Raw genomic sequence first — 22,886 nt, 5'->3', positions numbered from 1 at the left:
GATTCCCTCTGGAGTACGGCGTGTGCTCGGATACTGATCAGAATTAAAGTGTTGAAGCAAATGGGAGGCCCAATCTTCCTCTGTTAGGTGTGAGTTGATTCTTAGGGAGTTCGGGTTCGCTAGACTGTTTATTGTGCGCCAGAATCTCGCGCGGTTTGATTTTGTGTCATGTAACAATCTAGCCCACAGATTTTCGTCCGAATCCCTTTTTGCTTGCCAGATTATTTTTGTTTTCGACTTTGAGTTTCGCTAACTCCCTTTGTAAATTGAGTCGTGCCCTGTATGCTGAATGTCTCGCAATATTTTGTTTATTGCTTTTTTGAGACTTCGGAGATGGAGTTTTAGTGATGAGGTGTTTGTCTTGATGGTCTTAGATCCTGTTTGTCGTTGAGGCTGGAAGAGCGCTAGCCGCGTGCTTTGCTCCAAATGTTTTGGTAATTCTACCCAGTGCGTTCTCGTTTGTCGGCCTTCTCCCTTTGTTCCCATAATAACTTCGCTGAGGCCAGTAGATCATCCAGTTGGTTAGTTTTGAATTTGATTCTCCTAAAATTGTCCATATAAATAGACTTGAGGTCCTCAGCAGGTTGGTCTGGTGGTAATCCAGTTATTCTTGTGGAACTTTCTTGCGGGAGGTGGTCACTTTGATCTTGGATCACTACCTGGAAACCGGTGATCCAACTGAAGAGTGGTAGGGATACAAAAGTGAAATCTATTAGCGTGCTTGAGCTGTGGAATGTTGCCGCCGGGGGCTGATCTCCTGGAAAACGCCCGTTTAGGGCCACAAAGCCTAGATGTTCCAGATCTTTTACGAAATTCCTGGCGAGTGCTGATTGTTGCGTCTTGGAACTCAGCTCCTGGCAAGGGATATTCCAGGCTGATTGTTCCTCGAGTAGGTCGTCCCTTGACTGTGGCTCCATTAGGTGCATGTTGAAGTCACCTGTAAGCAATAGTTTTGAGGTTGATTCTTCCGAGAGGAGCCTAATAAATTCTGCCTCCACAATTTTGGCACCTTTAGTTTTGTCACAGGGATGTATACATGAGTTTAAGAATAGCATTTTCTGTATGGTGTTCCCGTCCTGTATGCTCACTCAAAGTGCTTTAATTGCATTGGTGGAAGATGTGAAGGTGTCGACGTCTTCAGTCGCAATTACTGTTTTTATTGACGAGTAGATTGTTAGACCACCCTTTAGATGTCCAAATTGTGAGCCTCTCACTGCTGGAGTTTGGTGGGTTCTGAAGCCAAATTAATGGGAGGGTTCCTCTAAACAAGTTTCTTGTAGTAGGATGAGATCGAAGCCTTGAAAATAATCCAAGATGTCTTTGTCCGATGTTTTGTTGCCCAAGCCATTTATGTTCCTGGAGCAAATTCGTAGGTGGTGGTTGCTTGGAGGTGTTTTGTCATGCGTCAAGTGCTCTCCTCCGGTCGGTTTATTGTCTTCGCAAGCCACGTCCAGTCTTCTGACCTAATTGCTTGATATTGATCATTCCTTCCTGGTGTCCGAGCGTCCATGCTGCGTGCTCTTTTAAGTACTGAGTGTGGTTGCAAGCCAGTTGATGAGGTAGCTCAATTTTCATCATTACTTTTATTTAGAGTCAATGGTTCCGGATAGCCGGGCCTTTGATAGAGTAGTATTTTTATTCCCCCATACTTTTAGTTGGGGTTCCTCGTCCAGGATTCTCTTCACTATTTCTTCTGAGGATCAGGTTGTTTTTGTTATTTCTGTCAGAGATTTCTTTGATGTTTTTGAATGCAATTCTTTCCAGATCGTGTGTACTTATGTGCTCCAAGTTTCTAGTTGCTTGAATTAGATGTAGAATGTTCCCTCTGTTGAGGATATCCCCACAACCTCTGGATTTGTATTCGGGAATCAATAAAATTGAGTTGTTTTTAAGTTGTGATGGACTGGCAGTTGGACATTTTTCCTGTTTGGGAAGTTCCTCTTTGTGTGGAGGGTTCAAGAGATCCACTCGAAGTCTGCAATCTTCCATGGTGGTAGTAATTACTTTCCTTAAGATGATTGACTCACCAGGTTTTTGCTTGATGGATTCTTCTGAAGCTCTCATACTTTCATGTTTTCTAGTTTCATCTGATCTGGTTCTAGATGGCTCTGTTGAATCATCCACAGTCGTAACCAGTTTAATATCTGAATCCTCTGGTGATGAAGTGATCGAAGGTCTTGGTTTATTGTCTCCTTCTGTGTTCCCAGAGGTAGCTACCTCTACAAATCTTTTTTCCTCAAAGAATGCGGAAGCTCTGGTGTTTGCATTCTTTTTGCTTCCGTCTGTTGTTTTTTTAAGTGGCCTTGATGGTTCATCCTCAATCGTATCCAGATTGGTTTCTGAATCCCCTAATGTTAAAGTAATTAAATGGTTCGATTTGTGCTCTTTCTTGGGGCAAAAGTTCCTTTAATTTGCTAATGGCTTGTCCTTTTGTCCCAGGTCGAATGCTATCTGAGTGGAAGTAATCCGCTATGTTATTTTTCTTCTTTCTTCCCTTCCTCCTTCGCTTTCGGCTATGTGCTTGATCTTCTCCCCCCCCCCCCCCCCCGCCCCCCGACGAGGGGCTAAAGCTTCTAATTCAAGCTTTATTTGTGTTGGGTCTTCCAGGTGAAAGTCGTGGCTTTGTTCTGTACTCTGGTCTGTTGGGACAGTCGAGCTCCTCATTTTTTTCCATAGCGGTCTCTTCGGAGGTACAGAATGATTTAGCGATTGGGTCCTGAGCTGATCTTGTATCCTTGTAAGAGTCCTTTGGGAGACCTTTAGCCCCTTTGATTTTTACTGTGACCTTCTGACTGCAAGATGAGCCTATTGAGGACCATTTTGTTGGCGTCTTTTGCGGTGGTGCGCTGTTTTTTTTTGTATTTTCCTTATTTCTGCCGGGATATCCCCCATTGCCTCCGAAAGGGTGGATAGTTTAAATGGAAAAGCAGGTGCAGCGCGCTGAAAGTAGCTGCGTGTTTGCCTGAGCCCTTTTGATCAAGTTTTTCATGTTGGCTAATCTGCAGCCAATGTTTGAGATGTGGATAGCCACTGAGTTAAGGATCGATAGTTGGACGTCCATCTTGTCCGAATGATATTGACTTGACTTAAAGCTGCATGGTGTCTAATAAGGATTCCCAGAGTTTGTTTGGGTCCAGTTGATTAAGTCCTTTGCTATTAATTTGTTGGAGGGTGGTGGCGTATACCTGCCCGGCTGCGGAGTAATGGAAAAACTCTTGCTGATCTTGGTTATAAAGTTGTTTGAGCTGTATTGTAGTCTGTTGCACCTTTTCTGACCTCTGTGGTTACTGGTTCCCTGTCCCTTAGTTGTTAGTCAGAATTACTAAAAGGATTGTTGAATTGCAAGTTAAGCTGGGGGTGGCAGTCGGTACTGGAGCAGTTGGTGACGGTTGAGTTGTCCCCTGTCAGTGTTCCTTTGCCCTTTCTCCCTGAGCTTGTTGCCCCACTGGGGCTGACCTTAGTGTGCCATATTTCCCTACTCATCTCTGGGCTGGTTTGATTTGAGTCCTTGGGGTTTTTGCAACTGTGGCACTGGAGAGTTAGTGTTATTATCTACATCAATGTTCGTGACTTTGATATATGTTGGCATGGATCCACAGGCCATGCTTTCTGCGCGCTCTTCAGGTGCCTCATTGTGGGATGAGGATGGTGGGGATGTATTTGGGGCAACTATTGGCGCAATTTCAGTATTTTGTGGAATGATGTCCTCAGTGAAATTTGTTCTCCCTGAGAAGATTGGGATAGTTGGTTCTAGGGGTATACCTGTGGCAGGCTTAATTCAAGCAGAAAGTGCTCTTGTTCTTGTTTCCTGGTTTGCCTCAAAAGACTTTTCCATTATTTGTGCTTGGTCAGATCCTATGTGATTCCTCTTTGTTGGGACGCTGGTTATTTGGGTGGACACTAGCTCCCATTGCTGTCTTTCCCTATGTGGGGTGCTTGTGACTATGGAATTTCCCCTTTTGTCTTCTATGCCTTTGCTGCCTTGTCCAGATGTGGTTCTTTTAGGACCTTGATGGTCCATTTTCTCCGGGTACAAGGGAGAGGGGAGGCCGTTTAAACTTTCATTACTCATGCTGAAGGCGCCCCCTGCGTCTCTCAACAATGCACATTTTGTGTAGATTTTTGGCTGATAGCTAATTGGTGTTGTGGATTTTGTGTTCAGTTCAGAAACTACAATATCTACCAGGATCTGGTTGGAGTTTTCCTCCACCAATAAGTTCTTGTTGCGTCGGTTGATCCTTTGCTCTTTTTTTCCCCCGTTTATTCAGTGTGGATGTGACAGTTCTCTCCCTACCGGATCTCATCTCATCCAAAGCCCTTGTGCACGTGTTATTCCTGTGATTCATGTTTTTCTTGGATCCTTAAAGCTCTTTTGGTATTGCAGGTTTGTTGAAGTAAAGGTCCTCAATTTTTGGAGTTTTTACGTTTTGATCAGTTTTTTTTAATTTTTCCTGACCTTTTTGGTGTTTGGTTTTCATCCCTTTTTTGTTTGTCTTTTGATTTGGTAGTTGATTATTGTTGTTGTTTTTATTTTGGCTTGTTTGGTTTATTGGTTGCTATTTGTTATTTGCTTGTTTAGTTGTTTGGTTTGGCTGGCTTCCACTTTGGCTTTTTTTTGTACTTTATTTATATTGTTATTTATAGTCAGTTTATAATCAGTTTGTGATGGTTGCCTCTGGTTTTTTTCCTGGAATGGTTCTCTTCCCCTTTAAGTGTTAGATTTTCCTTTAGTTTCCCTTTGATTTCCTTGTTAGTTGTTAGTTATTGTTTTTCTTTTTGTGGAGTTGAGTTCTTGTCTTTGACTTAGCAGTTTTGTTTTTCCTTTGCGTTCCTTTATTTTTTCCTTGGATTTCTTGGCTTTTCTTGGCTTCCTTTGCCGTTATAATACCGTAACTGGTGGTATGCTGGTCCTTGCTAGTAGCAGCTGAAGCGTGCTGATAAGTGGAGTTTGGGGGTTTTGTAGTCAGCGGTCTATCTAGCTAGACAAGCTCCGGCAATTTCTTGGCGATTTATTGGCAATGTGGAAATTTAGCAGTTTGTTTTAGATCTAGTGGGCTTTCACTGCCCCTCACTCCTTGGAACCCACTGTGAGGCAGCTTCTGTGGTCAGCCGGGGCGCTCCCCAAATAGACTCCGGGCACTGGAACTGCAGACCAGCCTGTATTCCCTAGCACGACCCTGCCACTGCGTGCTGAGCCCCTGACCAGCCTTCCGAAACTCAGAAGCTCAGAGGTTCAGGGGCAGGTTCAGGCACGGAGGTTCAGGCACTGATCACAGAAGCGCTGAGGTTCAGGGGCAGAGGCAGGTTCAGAGGCAGGTTCAGGCCCGGAGCACAGAAGCGTGGGACAGGCAGCAGAGCAGCAGCGAGAAGCAGGGAAGCGATAGCTGGAGGCAAGACAGAGGGAAGGAATCTGGCCGCGGAAGCAAACTGAGGGAGCAAGCCGAGAGAGCTTTCCCGGTTGCTTGCGCTTACCCTCTGCCTTCCTCTGCCGTCTGCCGCCACTTCTCCCCCATCACTGTCGCCGCGGACTGCGACCCGGCGCTGCCTTTGCCTACTTGCCGCCGTCTATGCCCAGGGAAGAGCGCTTCAACGCAGCATCTCAGTCTCGACCGCGGCAATCACTGTAGTCCTCTGTCAGTTTCGCCACTCCACTGGGTCTGGACAATGCTTGTCCAGGCTTTTTAGGTGTCGCCTGGCGAACGCAGCGCGAAGCGCTGTCGCCAGCGAGATCTATTGTTGCTGACTTGCCTCGGAAGTGGGACAGGAGTTGGGCATGCGCATGGTCTCGGCGGATTTGAGTTGGTGTACGCGCTTACAGCCACGCGGCGTGCACATCTCCTGTCCCCCTTCCCTCGCAAGCCAGCATGCAGTTTCACTTTCGTCCTCACCAGCCTCATGTAATTTTTTATTTTTTTTAAATGCGCACGTGCGCTCCAGGCGCGGCGCGCTTTACGTACAGCATGCCCCACTTACCAGCTCTTGTGGGGACTCCGGCTGGTCGCGTGTCTTCAGCAGCTCACTGCAGCACCACGCGGGGCTCCGTCTTGCTCACAGGAGCCCCGTCTGAAACCATGCGGCATTCACGAAGGCGGGGTGGGCTCCCGCCGGACTTCTGCTTTTGTTTTTTTGCCTTGGCTGCTTTGGCGGCCCCCTCCCTGGGCTGCACGATGCAGCACTCATTGAAGTACGGCGGCTTTTGAAGTCCACATGCGCCGCCGCCACTGGGCACGAGCCGCAGTGGCAGAACACGCAAAAAATTCAGTTACAGCGCATGCGCGGGCAGCCCTCGACCTCCCACGTCTCCTCCCCGGCCCAGATATGGAGCTGCTTTCTGGCGGAAGAGGCTCTAGTAACTCCCGGGCTTGTTACTGTAGTTTCTTTAGGTGAGTGCGCGGGGGCGCCCGTGGTGGCTTTTCCCCTTCTGTTCTTGGGCCGTGCTCGCACTGCCAGTGAGTGTCCATCGGGCATCATCACACAAGAGTACAGTTTGACAACTTTGCAGACTACCACTAAATACATTTCAGGTTTACACCTAATGTGCGACGGGTTACTGGTTTACAGGGAGTTGTGGTTTCACTCCATCTGCCTTACTTTATTTGATTTGCATTTAAATGTTTGATCAACTTGTTCTTTATGGAACTGCGCAAATGTAGTGCCTGGCTATTTGGCAATGTGCAGATGGTTTGATTCACTGGGTTTAAAGCACTGGAACGCTGCCAATTAAACGAACACTGCTGAATATAAAGCAGAGTCAGAAATATGCAGATTCAAATCTGCATTCCTTTCATGCGCACATTGCACAGCTCCATGAGGCACGCGCCTTGCACTTCACCGGTCCTATTTCTAGACCACTGACGGGACTATTGGCTTTGAGCATAAATGTCAACATTGCAGTCTCCACCGCAGAGCTCGAAGACACTTAAAGTCGAACACAAAGAAGGAAAAATGAACACCTTCATGTTTTCCACAACGCAGCATATCATCCAAAAGACATTTTAATTCCAGCACAACTCTCAACATGCCATTATCTGCTCCTCCACTACTGGCTGGCCCTTCTTGCTCCTTTCACAACATTAAACCTACGCCATCAAGAGAACAAACTGTCTGCCCAATTGATGCACTGCTTCTAGAACTTTCAGCCTTTCATTCTACACCATCCTCCCTCAATATACTTCATCCGTCTATCATCTACTTGTGATTAAAGCGCAGGCTGCTGCTCCCTTGGGGGAAGGATGTGGTGTTAGGGTAGCACTGCCTACTTAGGAACTGGGGGGGGAACGGGACTCACTTAAACACTTGGCGTCGGTTGAGTCAGCATCGTGTGATTCTGGGCAAGCCGCTTAATCTCTCCGTGACTCAAATAAAGACCATGACCTTGTGTAATGTAACTGGCGTTCATGTAAAGTGCTCCAGCACCTTCACACATGTTCGCGCCATACAAAACTGCCAAAAGAAACGGTCTGCATTATTCCACTGTGATCATTCTGCAGATGTCGGCGTAAGAGCAATATTTAGACGAATGCTACCTGTAGCCTCTTTAGCCAGACCTTTAAAGTACATTGTTTTCCATTTAGGCTTTTGACCTGAAAAGCGCATTAAATCTCATTTTTCAATAAAAAAAAAGCATTTGCAATGCAATAGGTCTCGCTTTTGCGAGAGTTTGAGCTATTCGCATTGTAAATAACAATGCCTTTTATTTATGTTTTAAAAACTTGCAAGAGGGGCGTAAACATGCACTCTGTACTTATAGCCTTTGCTTACGAGAAGCATGGCTGGCAATAACTGCGCCAATTTTACTGCCAGCCTTGCTTCTCGTAAGCAAAGACTATCTTTACAAAGTGCGTGTTTACGCACCGCTTGCAGGTTTTCAAAACACATCCATAAAAGGCATAGGCATTTACAATGCCAATAGCTCAAACTCTTGCAAATGCCAGACCTATTGCATTGCAAATGCTTGTTTTTCATACTCTCTGGCTGGAGGCTGGTGGATGTAGGAAGCTTGAGCTTTCCGCTGCTTTGAATGCCCCACAGTTGAACGCATAAATTAGCACTGTTAGACTTCATAAGGACTTAGCTTAATAGCAAATACTTACATTTAATTTTATTCTGAACAAACGGGGCAAAAACATATCTTGCCCCACAACAAATTTCATGGACTCTGCCAGCAGCTATTTGTCTAACAAACTATTGCTTCGCAAACAGTGCTCTGTGGCCCATGTTCCAACTTTCCGGTTATCTCGGTGATGGGATACAAGCTGTCATATGCAATAAGGGGAAGTGCTGGTCCATCAAAGAAATGCAAATCATTTGTGTCACAAGTGAAAGATAGTGGAGCAAACAAACGGACACCCCTACCTACCTTTAACCCTTGAAAGAAATGCTTTGGTTGCTTCTTGGATAAGGCAGAGCTACAGATGCCTGGGGGCTGCTAAGAGGCCCCACTTCGGCTGTGAAACCTTCAGCAAGTACTACTTTTATTAACCTGCACTAGGTTGCATTCCGGGACAGGAAGTTTTATTTCACCATTAACAAATCCAACATGAAAAAGTGCTATGAGCTAACAAGGCATTGCTAGCAGAAAGCATCACCGGGATTCCGTTGTGAGCTATGTATTTTGATATGGAGGGGACAACAGGCCGGCATATTATTATATAGACTATATCCCTATACTTGTTATTATGTTATTATTTAGTTAAAATCATCTGAAGATTCTGGACCGATAAAGCTACTACTGACTATGGCCTTGTGCCTCTATATGGTCATGGACATCCAGCATTATAGACGGGGGCCTTTATCCCATATATAAAATAACTTAAATGTTCAAAATGGTGGGGCATTTGTAGGCCTTGGGGAAAAGCAAACCCCATTTCACCAAAAGGAGTGTAGGGCATGTTGTTCAGTGAACACGACTGGTACAGAAAACGTAATCATTAATAGGTTGGACATACAATTAAGTGATAAATAATTTGAACTGCTGTCTTAAGACCGTATCAAAAAGATTTCTACTCTTCCTAAATATCCTAATAATTATTTACTAATAAGCACCTATCTTTTGCAATCCTACACATGTTCCGGTTTCAGTAAAATACTACAAGGCTATTATTCTCTATAATAAACAGATGTTTATTTACAGCAGCTTTATGATATAGGTTTCGTTTGCATTTTTTTTCCTAACAAAATTGTCAGGTGGACATTTACTTATTCTACAATCTTGAAAGTGTAAACATAGCAACTGCTCGAAATGCCAGTACCTGAAACTCTGGTTGAGCATCAAAAAATCCTTTCAAAAGAACCAGCATATCAGAAGCTACTGTAGCAATATCTTTCGCAAACGCTTGACTGTTGTTTGCATAGCTGAATCCGGTGCCCACAGGATTGTCCACAAACAAAACACTGGCCTCCCGAACCTGTACCACAGAAAAGAAAATGGTTACCACAAGCGCACACAAACTGAACTTTATCAACTTCATGCTTAGGCTTTATGTAGTTGGGTGGAGTGTGTGCTTGCATACAAACTGGATGAATTCTACAGTTAAAGTGAAGTATTAGTGATGCTAGTGTTCCAGCCAGAAACAAACTGTGGGATTACTACCGGATACAAGTGTGAGTTTTGAAGGCAACGAAGATAGTGTTTTTTTATCTTGTAGGGTGGATTTCCTAAAGCTATCTTGGCTACACTGGACAACAAGCATTGGTAAAGCCAATAGGTCTGGCGTTGGACACCAGCCTTTTGGTAATTCTTGTTTTGGTTTGTCATGGCTTTTGCAAAACTTTGTAAAACTGCAGGGTGTATGTCAACCTAAAAAACAAAAAAAACAAAAAAACACATGCCTAGAGGCTAAAATGTTTTTGGTCTCAAATAAACATTACCAAAGTAGTCCTGGGACTGAAAGGAACTAAAGTAGTCCTGGGACTGAAAGGAACTACTTTGTGTGTGGATGTGCTCCTTGTAAAAGGGAGGTAAGCCGTAACTATGCCGCAACTCATTGTGAAGTCAGCCAATAGCTGTATTGTGGGGAGGGTGGTGTGTGGCACGACACACATTGCCCCTTGATTGGGTTGGAGAAAAACAAAATTACACAACCACAGACAAATGGATGAAGTGTGGCTGAATAACTAAATCACACACATAATTTCAGTAAAATCAAAAGGTCTTGGCTAACAGACCTAAAAAGCCAATTGGAGTGCCATTAGTCTTTGAGAGAGAAAGAAGCCAACAATGAAAAAAAAGGAAGTAAACAAAGTAGACAAGAAAGAAGGCAAGAAGATGAATAAAGCAGGAAAGAGGAAAGAAAGCATGAAAAAAAGTAATGAAAAAAAGAAAAAAGGAAAATGAAAGAAAGGAAAAATTGAAGGAAGAAGAAAATCTGAAGGCTTTCCAGAGATTTTTGCCAGGTTACAGGGAGAATATATAAATGATCTTATCTGCACAGGTGTACAGGCCTCCTCCGTGACGAGTCAGGAATCCTGAACAAAGTACCAGTTAGTGACAAACATGTTGTATTTTAGGTGGGCTACCACGTTCAAAGGTTTGCAAAATACTCACATTCTGGAGTAATATGCTGCTGGCCATGTTGGGAGGGCATCCAGTCAAATATTCACATTGAGTTCAATTCTGACTGGGTCAAGTGTTATTTGTATTAGCTGCCATCTGCAAGCTTAATCTTCTCTTGTAGCTAAGGGCGATGGCCGCAACCCATGAAACAGGGGATGGGTATATTTCACCCAGGCAGAGAAAATATGCGCCCGGAAAAGAAAATGGAGACTCCCAGAGCTTTCAACCAGATTGGAGACAGGGAGAGGACAAGCACACAAACATGTGGGTCCATCAGACACCGGCACTCACCACTCCTCACACATTAGCAAACTTACAATAGGTATACTTTCTACATGTGCCGGAAACAAGGATTTTATTATGCTGGGCTGAAGAGTCCTTTAAGAGGGAAGATGGTAGGTATTTTCTCCATAGAGGTTCAGGTAAAATGGCAGGAGTTCTTGTTGCAAATCTCGCTATCATCACTACGTAGGCTATTTTGAGATACAGACAGCGATTCAGAAGGGGGTGATACCAAAGCAAGTGCTACAGTTGACAAAACTAAAACTATCTAACAATTCGAGAGGGCTCACAAGATTTTGTATCTCACTGGAGAGAAACATGGGTTTGGCAAAAAAAAAAAAAAAAGAAAACACGTTGGCAAGATGGGACACCCTTCATATATTCTGCATTCCGTCCATCAATTGTCTGTCTCTTGCTTTCTCGCCCTAAGTGCACCAGGAATGCCCAGACGTGGGTCCTGGGCTCACTGTGCCACTGGAATCAAGCCATCCTGGCTGAAGAGGGGTGAAACTCCGAAACCGGTCCTAGGATGCTTGTTTCCAGTCCAGGGAGGACCTGGCTTGGCAGTTCGGGCTGGACTGTTCCCATGAGGCACAGGGTCAAGACTGATTTGCATATGGCCAGGTCTAAACTGGGGTGACATGGTGAGCAAAAGAAAGATGGGTTTAACCCAGATCTCTTGAAAGGGGGTGAATGTTTTGATTTGTTCTTCATTCCGTTCATCAATTGTGTGTCTTACACTTCATATAGTAACCAAGTATGCCATACTCTTCTTTTTGGTCGGAAATAAAGAACAGTAGTTTATATTGTAAAATCTAGCCCGGCAATAAATAAAGCTTTCAGGTCTCCATCTGTCACATGTAGACATGAAACTTTGTATCCAGATACCTCCAGTGAGCAATGAATAGATCTATGAATTTTAGTTAAACAAGTTATTTCAATTAGCAAGTCAAATGAGGCCATGAATTAAGAGACTGTTTTACCCCCAAAATTATTGGGGTTGCACCGTTGAAATTTCATGACCCTCTAAAGGAGTGCAACTTAAGACTTGTGATTGTTAAATGTACTGGCTTGGGAATCGTAACAGGACTCACCCAAGCAATGTTTTTAATGAAATCTCCACCATCCATGATAACGCTTTCACTTGATAATAGAAAATAATGCCCTTTAATCTGCTAAAAAGTAAACATGCATTGCATTTTGAAAAGGTAAAGCTAAATACTCTTTATGGTAGTGCTAGAGCGGTCAGTCTTGGGGTAGTCTTCCCGCCCTCCACCCCAAACATAATTCCTGCACCCTCCTATTTTCCTGAATTTGCTAATCCGTGCCAAAGTGCTTGTGCTCACTCCCTAAAACGTGGTAAAACTGGCTTACACCTAAATGGCATATTTAATTTACTTACAAGTCCATAGTAAAGGGGTATACCATACATCCAGTGCCTATAAATTAAATGCAACTAGTGGGCCTGATGCACTATTTGCGTCACCCAGTTAAGTAACCCCTTAAACCATGTCTCAGGTCTGCCATTGCAGCCTGAATGCAGGTTTAAACTGCCACTTCAACTTGGCAAAATAACGCGCTTGTCATGCCTTAAACATCCCTTTTATTACATATTGGTCAACCCTACGGTACGCCCCAAGTTAGCACATAGGGTAGGGTGCCGTGTAATTAAACTGTTGGACATGTACTTTTACAGGCCCTGGTAGTGAAGAAAAAAAAAAATATCACAAATTCGTTTTTCACCACTTTAAGGCCTACCTCTCTCATAAGATACCTTTGTGTTGCCTTATTACATTTAATAAGTGCAATTTTCTCATTGGAAAGATGTAGGGTATTCATGTTTGGTGTCTGAAAAATTGCAATTTAAAGCCTCTTTGATGATGAAGTCTGATTTTAAGTTACAATTTTGAAAATGGCACTTTTACAAAGTTGGCTTTCTCCTGCCCTAGCCATTTGGTGCATGTAGGCGACATAGGTTTTTGGATGTACAAACCATTGTTTTATTTCACTCTGGACTTTGTTTTTCATTGCAAATAATGAATTATTTCACTCTGGACTTTTTTTCATTTCAAATAATGAAGAGAAATCTGGGGGTTTACCTAGAGTCATTTTGAGATAACTTCAAATTATTAAATGAGATAGCAAAAGTAAGTTGGAAAAGTGGAAATTTAATATCAGCAAAGAAGGAATTTGTTTGCTTTGTGGGCAAGTGATGATGTGGTTGGTCTTTCAATGCAGGAGCTATGATCTACTTTGCTTCACGAGAAACAGAAAAATTGACCAAATAATCAAGCCTTTGGATTTCTGAGATTGGAGATAAACATAGGAAAAGTAAAGACGATTTCTGAAATTTATAATGATTTGATAGGAGAAAGGAAGGGTGTATAATGCACATGCAGAAGATGTGGATATTGGGAGAAGAGTTCTAGCATTTGAATGGGACAGAGATTTGGGATAACGTCTAAAGGTTAACAGACCAGAGATTGTTAGCAGTTTATGTATTATGAAATCAACAAGGCTGTTGACTAAGAGGATACATGGAAGAGTTAGAGCGTTGCTAATAATTAGTAAGTGTCCATTAAGTTGATACTTCGATACGACTGAATGATCCAATCAAACATTAATCGCATTACATTTACTGTTGAGGAATAATCAGAGTATGGCCTTCATTTAAGATAGTGGTGAATCCCTGCCAACCTGCTAGATCAGTAGATGCCAAAGCCTTTTCTTCTCTGGTGTCATATCTAAACTTACCAATCTGTCTAGCAGGATTCTCTTCCTACAGTGCATCTACTATAGGTAGGTCTGAATGCAAGTAAGTATTTTTTAACACACTCTGCATTGCTTTCCATTTTAGTCAAGAAGTTCACAAACATGGAGTCTGTAAAACAAAAACCCCCAAATGCCCCAGAACCTCCCTGCATATAAGGCATATAATAATTTAGTGATTCATACAAGTGGCAGGGAACTCCACTGATGGTGGACCGGTCTTAAATAGGGCGGGGCAATTGCCAGAGTGACCTTGGAGCTTAGTGGTGGACAGCTAAGGCTACGGTATCAAAAGCCCAGCAGACCTGCTGACTGTAAGTGAGAAAGGAACTTTACGTTTCATAGGAGGCAGCTTTGTCAATTTGTGTCACATATCCCGCTCTGCCCACACTCCTGCAACCTGGATTATTTTAATTACTTCATCTTAAAATGCACATATCAACTACACAACGAAAGGATATACTGTGTTCGATTAAAATACAGAAAAACAGTTATTTACCCAAGTGAGGTTTCTTGGTTTTAGGTCAGCATCAAGAGGCCCTATTTCTTCAAAGTTTCCAAATCCACAGCCTGAAGCTCCAGGACCACCCTGGAAAATAATTAAATAACATTTTCTTCTTGAAGACTCAACTACGATTACCTATCATATAGTCATGCATAAGTGCCAAGTGACTGTAAATAGTGAAGTCCATCCAGAACCCTACACTTTTGGTAGCACAATATCAGTAAATCCTCTATTAGTTGTCTTTGCCTCTGTGAATTACTTACTCTATACAAGAATACAAACATATCTGGATTGTGGACGGGAAAATCCTTGGTATGAGTGCATAAACAGTTTAATAAATAATAGTTTCAATGTTTTTAGGGGAGATTTTTTTATGAGAGCGCATTGTGTAATCCAAAAGCAAATGCTCTTTTTCCACAGTTCAGCATATTAATAATCTATATTGGAATTGTGAGCTGCCACAAAACATACCACAAGTCTGAAAGACCATGAATGTACATAAGCAGAGGTGTGATGCCGAAAGTCATTTGGCACTGGTTCAGCTTTAAACATCAATAACACAATGGTCCCAGGTGGTAGAAGTGACATATCTAGCGCACTGGGAGGGGGGCCCAATGTATATCTATTTACTTCGGGATGCCAACTGAAGCAGTTTTCTCCAGCAGACGCTTGCCGCTGCTCTATTTATTGCTATCACGCTCCCCTAGTGGCTGGTCTTTCTCACACTGGACCGAAGCCTACTCAATACAAATTAGTGCCCTCCTCTACTTTAACCAGATTCCTTTCTCAAGTATATCAATTTCAACTATTACATCATCACCAACTTTCTTACCAATTGTGACAAGTCAGCATGATACATGGTTGCTGCTTCTCCAATTGATTACAGTTCTGACCTTAAGTGTCCAGGGACGGACGACGTCAACATAATCGGCAAATGGGGCCTAGCCAGGATTTAATTGGCTAGTGATGCACAAAATTCTGTACGGACATTGTCACTCGGAGGCAAATGGCGTGGCCACCACCGTCATGTGATTATACTCTGTATTTTCTACTCCATTTTCACTGTGCGAGCACTTATAAGCAACAACCACTTTAGATGAAGCAGTAAATAATTTTGCGCAAGTGGGTCTTCCTTTTCCTGCAAGCCTTTTTACTACAGAAACGTTTTGAATTATTAATTTGTTGCTAATTGACTTTTGAATCAACTGTTGTTTCTACCACATAGGAACACTGTTCTATACGTGTCAATTGCTCCTGTTTACAGAAGGATTATAAGAAGGGCTACCCCTGTTGTTTTACTGCCTCTTTACACATCAACACAAAGATTACATATTTGAAAACCATGTAGACCAGAGTTGCAGTGAAACACTCTTAAAGCACGCTCCCCAAAACATTTTATCCAAGTACAGCCTACACACAACCTATAGTCTGTGCTTAGAAACCCCAAAATCAGATTCACAAAATTATGATTTACAAGTCTTTCAGTTAAGAGATTACTTACAACTGCAGAAGATATTCGAATAGCTTAAATGTGGTCTACATGTGCAGAAATGTGTTTTCCCAATTTAGCAGATAGTGCAACTGTAGTGAATGCCAAAAAACTCAGATTTCATGGGTTTTCATAAACATTTAGAATGAATTTCCAAGCGCAAAACTTTTTAACTTACCCCTAAATAAAAGTATGCATAAATGATATGATATGGGGAACCAGTACTAACACCTAGTTTTAAAATAGCCCAAGGGAAGGCAGTGTTTTGATAGAAACATGTTTTCTACACCAAGAAAAGGACTACATGCATTTCACCCACAGACAGTAGCTAGACAGGGAAGACAACTGCCCCAAGAACCAGCTCCTTACACTCAACCTCTTCTCTCCCTCACATCACCAAACCCCCAGGAACCTGGACATTGTTTCTTTTATCTGTTAAAGCCTTATGGATATACAAACAGCATAAACACAATTGTACTGGCATTAGTAACCACCGATGAAAACAACATCACTCAATTTTAAAATCATTTATGTTGGAGTATTTCATAGCAGAAAAAAGTAAGCAGACACAAGGCATTTTTTTCAACCTGAAATGATGCTAGAGATGCCCTTTTTACGCCTACAAGAAAGCACTGAAGAGTACGATGCCATCAGCATACACAACAGATATCACTTGCATAATGAAAACCATTTAGGATAAGTAACTGGAGGAGAATTACTATTGAATAATGTTAGTAGGATAACTGATCAGAGAAAAGGAACGCAAGTATGAAGACGCTTCTCTGCAGGTTTTAGCGCCAACAGCAATCAGCCACGTGAGAAACTGCTCATCCGTGTTATACAGGGTTAGGTCACACAGAAAGACCCATTCCTGTTCACTTCAATCATTCCGAATGTAAACCTATAAGAAAACTGAAGTGCTTTCATCAGTACAAAAAGGAATATGTGCAAACAATATCTACACTCTGGACAATAGGGTGGTTTATGGATGAATTTGCAATAAAAACTGTACGCCCGAGGACTCAAGCAAGCACCAATGGGATCTTAAATAGTGAACAACATTTAACACATACAAGCATGGATCACTGAGTGTTCTGTTGCGAAGGAAAACTAAAACAAAGCTGTATGTCTAATAGCTTCGGGTTCCGTCACTTTCCCCTACATCTTATTGACAAAGGTTTCTGTGAATAGGGTCTACTAGGTTTGTTACAACTGAACATTAAATAATTCTTACCTGAAGCCACATAACCAGAGGTAATTCAGTATAACTCTTTGTGGGGTTATTTGCATAATACAGCCACCAGAACATGTATGCATCGCTCCTCACACGAATATATCCCCATGCTTCTTTGTCTTCTGTTCTAATGGTAGCACCTAAATGGAAAAGACAAAGAACTTGCCTTCTCAGTTTGGTGATAAAATACATGAATAGATTTTCCTGAAATCTGATAAAATGAAATAGCTCTGCAGCATAAATCCTTCAATGAAAATTACAGGCTTTGCATTCCTATTGCACATTAAACAAACTTACAGTTCAAGCAAAAAAACTAAGACACTGACCTCCAAACGCCTTAATTAATTTATGTGTATTTATATAAAGCTACCCTGGAGCAGGACAGTGACTTAGATTTGCAAGCAATTTAAAAATTGGGATAAACATAAAAACGGATCCAAGTGCTACCAACTGTGAATGCAGTGAAACAGTTTGATGACGTTTTGGGGGTTATACATCAAACCCCTATTAGGAAAGCCATATTGAGCAAATGTATTTCCCGAGCACTCTACGACACTAAATTATTAGCTCTTAATCATTGTGTGGATTGCGATTTTTTTGTGAATCACAGCACAAAGACGAGTTGGATCTACCTAGGAATGCAATCATCTAGGCAATTGGGCAGAAACTGGGTTCTGACTCCTGGCCTCTGCAGGCATGTTCACAAGCCCTGTGGTTTCTTTTCTGTACTATTCGCCCAAGCAGTGAAAAAGGACAAAAACAAAAAAAAATACTTTCCACACTTATGCTGCAGGATCTGTATACTCGAACAGCCCAACCTTTAAATTTTATCCAAAAATTCATTGAAAATTCAAAGTTAGGTATAGACATTTTAAAAACTGATAGTTTACCCCTTAAAAAGGCTCTGAAGGGTGGAGTAAGAGGGAATACTATTCTTCTAGATAGACTGTGTCCAGGGAAGAGGCAGTCAATAGCACTTACAGCAACTAGTCTTCGAGATGCTAGGATTTTTCTCATCTCTTCAGGATACCTACAAGAAAGTTAAGGAGTATAATTTTGCAATTCTTAATAGGTGTGGCTGGAAGCTGGAGAACTGCTGGCTTTAGAAAATAAAAGTTGCTGAAAACTTTGGATATCACCTGTGAGAATTTAAACTGAAATAGTCAGTGGTGCATCACCGTCTAGACAGTCCCTTCTTTATCAGTGAGAGAAAAAAGGCCCTCCGACCAGTGTTAAGGAAGCATATGACTGGAGGACAGACTGATGCACAAGTCACCCTATAGCAGAGGTCTTCAAACTGTGGGGCGCGGCCCCCAGGGGGGCCGTGGAGCTATGCAAAGGGTGTCGCGCCTTCCCAGTCACACTGCTTCCCAGGCCCAAGGGCTTCAGCCCCCCTTCTTCCTCCGTCCTGTGTCTCAGCCCGGGCTGCTGCAGTGCAACTCGAGCTGCTGTGGGCAGGGGGCAGTGTATGGAGTCTTATCTCCGGCAAGTTTTTCACAGGTCTTTAAAGACAATTTGCATTTTTACATGCCTTTGTAAACTAGTTACACAGGCTTCGTTTTTTTCCTGGTTCCTGTACCCCCTGGGTCCCCACTCGGCCTATTCCTTGCATTTGTATTTTACATTTACTGCTGTAGTGTAAGAATGCATTTAATGAAAAGGAATATAAAGTAGGGTTGCTAAAAGAAAAATACCATGCCATGTTTTGTTTAAAGAGCATGTAAAGATCTCCTCTTGACACTAAATAGACTTCTAAATAAGAAAAGTATGTATGCATTCGTTATGTGACTTTTCTGTCTTTGTTCTCTTTATCAGTATCATTGAGGCAGCCCTAGAACACAATTAGAAGTTCTTTCTATTTATATTTGCTGTTCGAAATATGTACAGATAAGTGCTGAAAATACAGCTTTAGGTGACTGCTTATTTTTGTACCGACTCGGCCATCAAAATAATCTGCTGGCAACCCTAACCATAGGACTGTAAGTTTGTTGCAGGATCAGCACATTACTTATTTCCTTCACCCTCGATCCCCGATTAATGCCGCAATAGTTTAACTTAGATCTTAAACTCTACGCTGCCTTCAATAACATGCTGAGTTACTTCATGGGTCTGGGAATGCACCCTGCATTCAGACAACTCATTTCTCATTCTCGCCCTCCAATTTCACGTTCACCCTGCACTCACAGCGATCACAATGCACTCACACTGATCACCATGCACTCACACCATTCACCCGCTCACCCTGCACTCACAGTGATCACTCTGCACTCACAATGCACTTGCGCTGTTCACCCTATACCTCACCCTGCAGTCACACAAGTACACTACTCATCCTGCACTCATGTGACACTTCACTCACCTGTTCCCCTCACTGCTCAGTATGCAACTCACCCAAACAAGCCCATCAGTGATCATACATTCATTCATCCCATTCTGAACTTGCATCCGCACGTAAACTCATACGCCACCTCACTCACACGGCAGTCACTCCTCTTGCCCTACTCTCACACTGTTGCATCACTTACCGTGCACTCACATGGGCACTCGTCACCCATACAGTGCAGAGGGTTAATGTGCCTGCTACAAAGAATATGTACCATGCAGATCACAGACATGAGTGTGAGTAAACTATGAGTGGCGCTATAAAATAAATAAATGTTTGTCAGAAAGGTGCTATAAAGAGATGAGGTGCATTGTTGGCGAGTGCAGGTTTAGAAATTTTTGTCAGGAGGGGGTCCTTACGCCTCAAAATGTTGACAGGGGGGTCTCGGCATCCAAAAGTTTGAAGACCTCTGCCCTATAGTCTTTGAAGCACTGGCTTTGCACTTTAGTCTTTTACCTAGAAATGTATGGGTTTATTCAGACTTGTTTTACTGCTTTTAACATCCGTTGACAAACATTGTGCAAAAAGGATATAAAGGGTTTTTACTTTTGTATATTGCTATTATTTTAGTTTTTGTATAATGTGGCTGTTGTTCTTTTAGCTGCATTATTGTATTTCAAAAAACCTAATTCTAGGAATTAGCTAAATTAATTGATTGAGAATCACAGAAGGACTTTTTCAAAGAACTGGAACAAGGGATTGTCATCTTCAAATAACTTTGGAAACACGGGTTCTGATGTGCTGTAAATTGAAAACTGCAGAAGTTGCTTTGTGGTTGTCACACTCATTCTGCTTTTTAAAGATCTGCTAGTAGCCTATAAATATTGCCAACCCCACTAAAACCTGCTTGTTATAATCATATTGGGTTTGCCCAGTATATTTAAAGTACACAATGTGTCACTATGTTCCTCTGTTGGCTAGAAGGATAGCGGTGTCCCATTATTTGAAATGTTGACCTTGCCTCCATTGGTTGACCTATTAGCCGCCCCTACTCGCCTACACCCCTGATGTTTGGGTCTAGTTACGCCTATACCTTACACTACTCCTCCATTCTTGCCAAAGCCTGCAGGAGTCAAAAGGATGGGAATCCTTTCCTTCACAATGCAAAATACAAACCATTGTTTGATCCAATCCACCACTCCTTTGGCTGTCTAAACCCATCATAGTTTTAATTAGGTATTGCAGTACAAGTTCATGAACACAGTCCTCAATAGTGGCTTCATATTCATTGCATCTAGCTTTCTTCACTGTAAAGTTTCTTCTAAAGAGTTAAAGTCCACTGCACTTTTTCCACCACAGGCGGTTTGATCAGACACACATTTCAAATGTATAGTTCCTCCAATGATATTGACCGCCAATAGGGCGGAACTATACAACATAGACTAATTGTTCCAAAGCATAATGTGGTGTTACCTTCTAAAACACATATGCTAAACCTTCAAAGCTTCTTCTGGTCTACTAAAAGGAAACCAATAGGAATGAGGGATGACCTCCCAAATATTAAACAGTCATGGGCTTACTTCTACCCTTAATCCCACTGGCAAAAAAGACAAAACAAAGAATTTCTCAGTCAAACTGTAAAAGACCTGTTTACAAAATAAATGTTTGTAGAGGAGACTGTACAGGGTTGGTTGAAGTAGTGAACACAGCTTATGCAGAAGTTTGTGTTTATGCTCATACACTCTGATGAACTAGTTGCATCTACCGAAAGACACCACTGAAGCAATAATATTTCTTTATCTCCACATAATGTGGGACATTCTCTTTGTTCAATGAATTCACTGTAACGGCTTTTTAAATGATAATAAACCGTTTCAGAATATTATCCTGGCAGGTGCAGCTACAATCAACTACTGGGGAGCCTACAGTGCTTTTATATGTAGATCTATTTGGAAAAATAAATCCCTTTTCATGGAGAACAGAGCACTTCAAAACAAAAGTAGAAAAGCATACACTAGATCAAACATTTCCGCACTTCAAGGGCACTGTAGTGTTGTACCCTTCACTCAAGCACCACAACTCCCGAGACAGGTGGGTTCCAGGGCTGTCCCCCTGTGTGTGCATATGATAGTATTCCCTGGTATCAGGCCAACTAATATAGCCTGTAGGGCTGGCCAGGTCAGTTATATTCCTGCCTCTGTTATAAACTGGTGTCCATGTCTTGTTGCAGCTCACCTGCAGTACCACACAACACTGGCGTCGCTGAGGCCGCACGGACTCTCCACGAACACCTGCCTCCCACAACTGCCGTGTCAGCACCTGGTTTGCCAGAGCTACTGTACGGCTGCAAGCCTCTCCGACACGCGGAGAACCACACAGCCCATTCTTTGCCTCACTGCAGCATCCTTCAGGCCCGACAGTCGGCCTTGCTGTATCCCACTACGTTGGAACAGCAGACTGGCTCTACCACTGCGGCCAAGTCCCACAGCCGCAGCTGACAGGCCCACGCAGGTAGTATCTCCCACCAGCTCCCTGGGCACCATCTCAGCAAACAGGGAGCCATTTCAGCAGCCCTGCCTGCTTGCATTGACCTGAAGGCCTCGCCTGCTGCCTATCCAGACGGGGCTCTGCTGCCAGGTGGCCGACCCTCACTGTGCTACCAGTCAATGAGGCCACAGCTCAGTAGGGCCACACCACCTGCCTGAATTACTGCAGATACAAGGGTCCGCTGCCAGCCCGCCACCTGCAGTTGGCACTTCTTGGGGGCCTTATCTTTCTGCCAGCTCCAGCTGCCAGTACGGGTACCTGTGGAGTCTACGCAGTCAGTCCTGTCCTTCCTGACAGACATGCTGGTGAGAGCGAAGGGGGTTTGTGGAGTCCCATGCCTGCTGCTGCATGCTGTTGCCGCCGTTCCAGCAGGATGTCCATCCCAGCCCTAGATCAGTTTGCTCTCACTGGGCCCCCATCGACGCAGGCTGTCCGGTGGAAAGCTTGGATAGAACGCCTTGAGACACATTTTGAGGCCATGGACATTTCCAATGACATGAAAAGGGCGCTGCTTCTTCCTCTGGAAGAAACTAATGCGCACAAGATCTCCATATTCGTAGCTGATGCCGGCCCACCACGCACATGCAGGACACTCGAGAGCACCATCTGGCGCAGTTTGAACCTTATGCAAGTCCTGCACGCTGTCAGATGAAGTGAGGGCGCAGTTCAGTTCATACAAGAGTGCGCATCACTTAAACTCCGAGAATGCATCTTGCAAGAGCCTAACAGGTCGATGACAGACATACTGGCCCTAGGACGGTCCAAAGAGCTCTCCTAAGCAAGGGTGGCTCACATGGACATAGGGCAGCAATTGCCCATAAAAGAGGAGCCTGTCAACATCATCCACAAAGATACCTGGAAGCCGAAGTCCGAGACATCCAGACCCAAGACCCCAGCTTGGCCCTGCAGATGGTGTGGAGGTCCATCTCCCACACACGTGAATGCCCAGCGTGAGGAACAACATGCAGCGCATGTGGTAAACTGAACTACTTCTCCAAGGTACGCTGTTCCAACCAGAGAAAATCAACAACCCAGCAGAAGAAGAGTATCCAATCGGTCGACACACACCCCACAGTGCTGGCAGAGAGCGACATGGACGACAAACGAGATATTGTCGTCCACGTGGTGCAGTCTGTTGATCTAAACACTCAACGCCCCAGTCAGCACCCATGTGCCTCCTCA

The 22,886-nt window shown here is 43.3% G+C and overlaps 1 protein-coding gene across 1 annotated transcript in view; it reads right to left on the bottom strand.

Moving 5' to 3' along the window:
- Window positions 1-22,886, bottom strand: part of SCPEP1 (serine carboxypeptidase 1) — a 201,885-nt gene that overhangs the window by 154,417 nt on the left and 24,582 nt on the right. Inside the window, exons 2-4 of the mRNA XM_085617186.1 lie at window positions 16,835-16,974; window positions 14,106-14,195; window positions 9,252-9,407 (exon numbers count right to left, since the gene is read on the bottom strand). Of these exons, the coding sequence (XP_085473312.1) occupies window positions 9,252-9,407; window positions 14,106-14,195; window positions 16,835-16,974 (386 nt within the window). The remainder of the gene's footprint in view (window positions 1-9,251; window positions 9,408-14,105; window positions 14,196-16,834; window positions 16,975-22,886) is intronic.

The sequence above is a fragment of the Triturus cristatus genome, chromosome 7, assembly GCF_964204655.1.
Source record: "Triturus cristatus chromosome 7, aTriCri1.1, whole genome shotgun sequence".
In the NCBI taxonomy this organism is placed as follows: domain Eukaryota; kingdom Metazoa; phylum Chordata; class Amphibia; order Caudata; family Salamandridae; genus Triturus; species Triturus cristatus.
The sequence above is the reverse complement of the archived record's forward strand: the minus strand, read 5'-3'. Positions and strand labels throughout refer to the sequence as shown.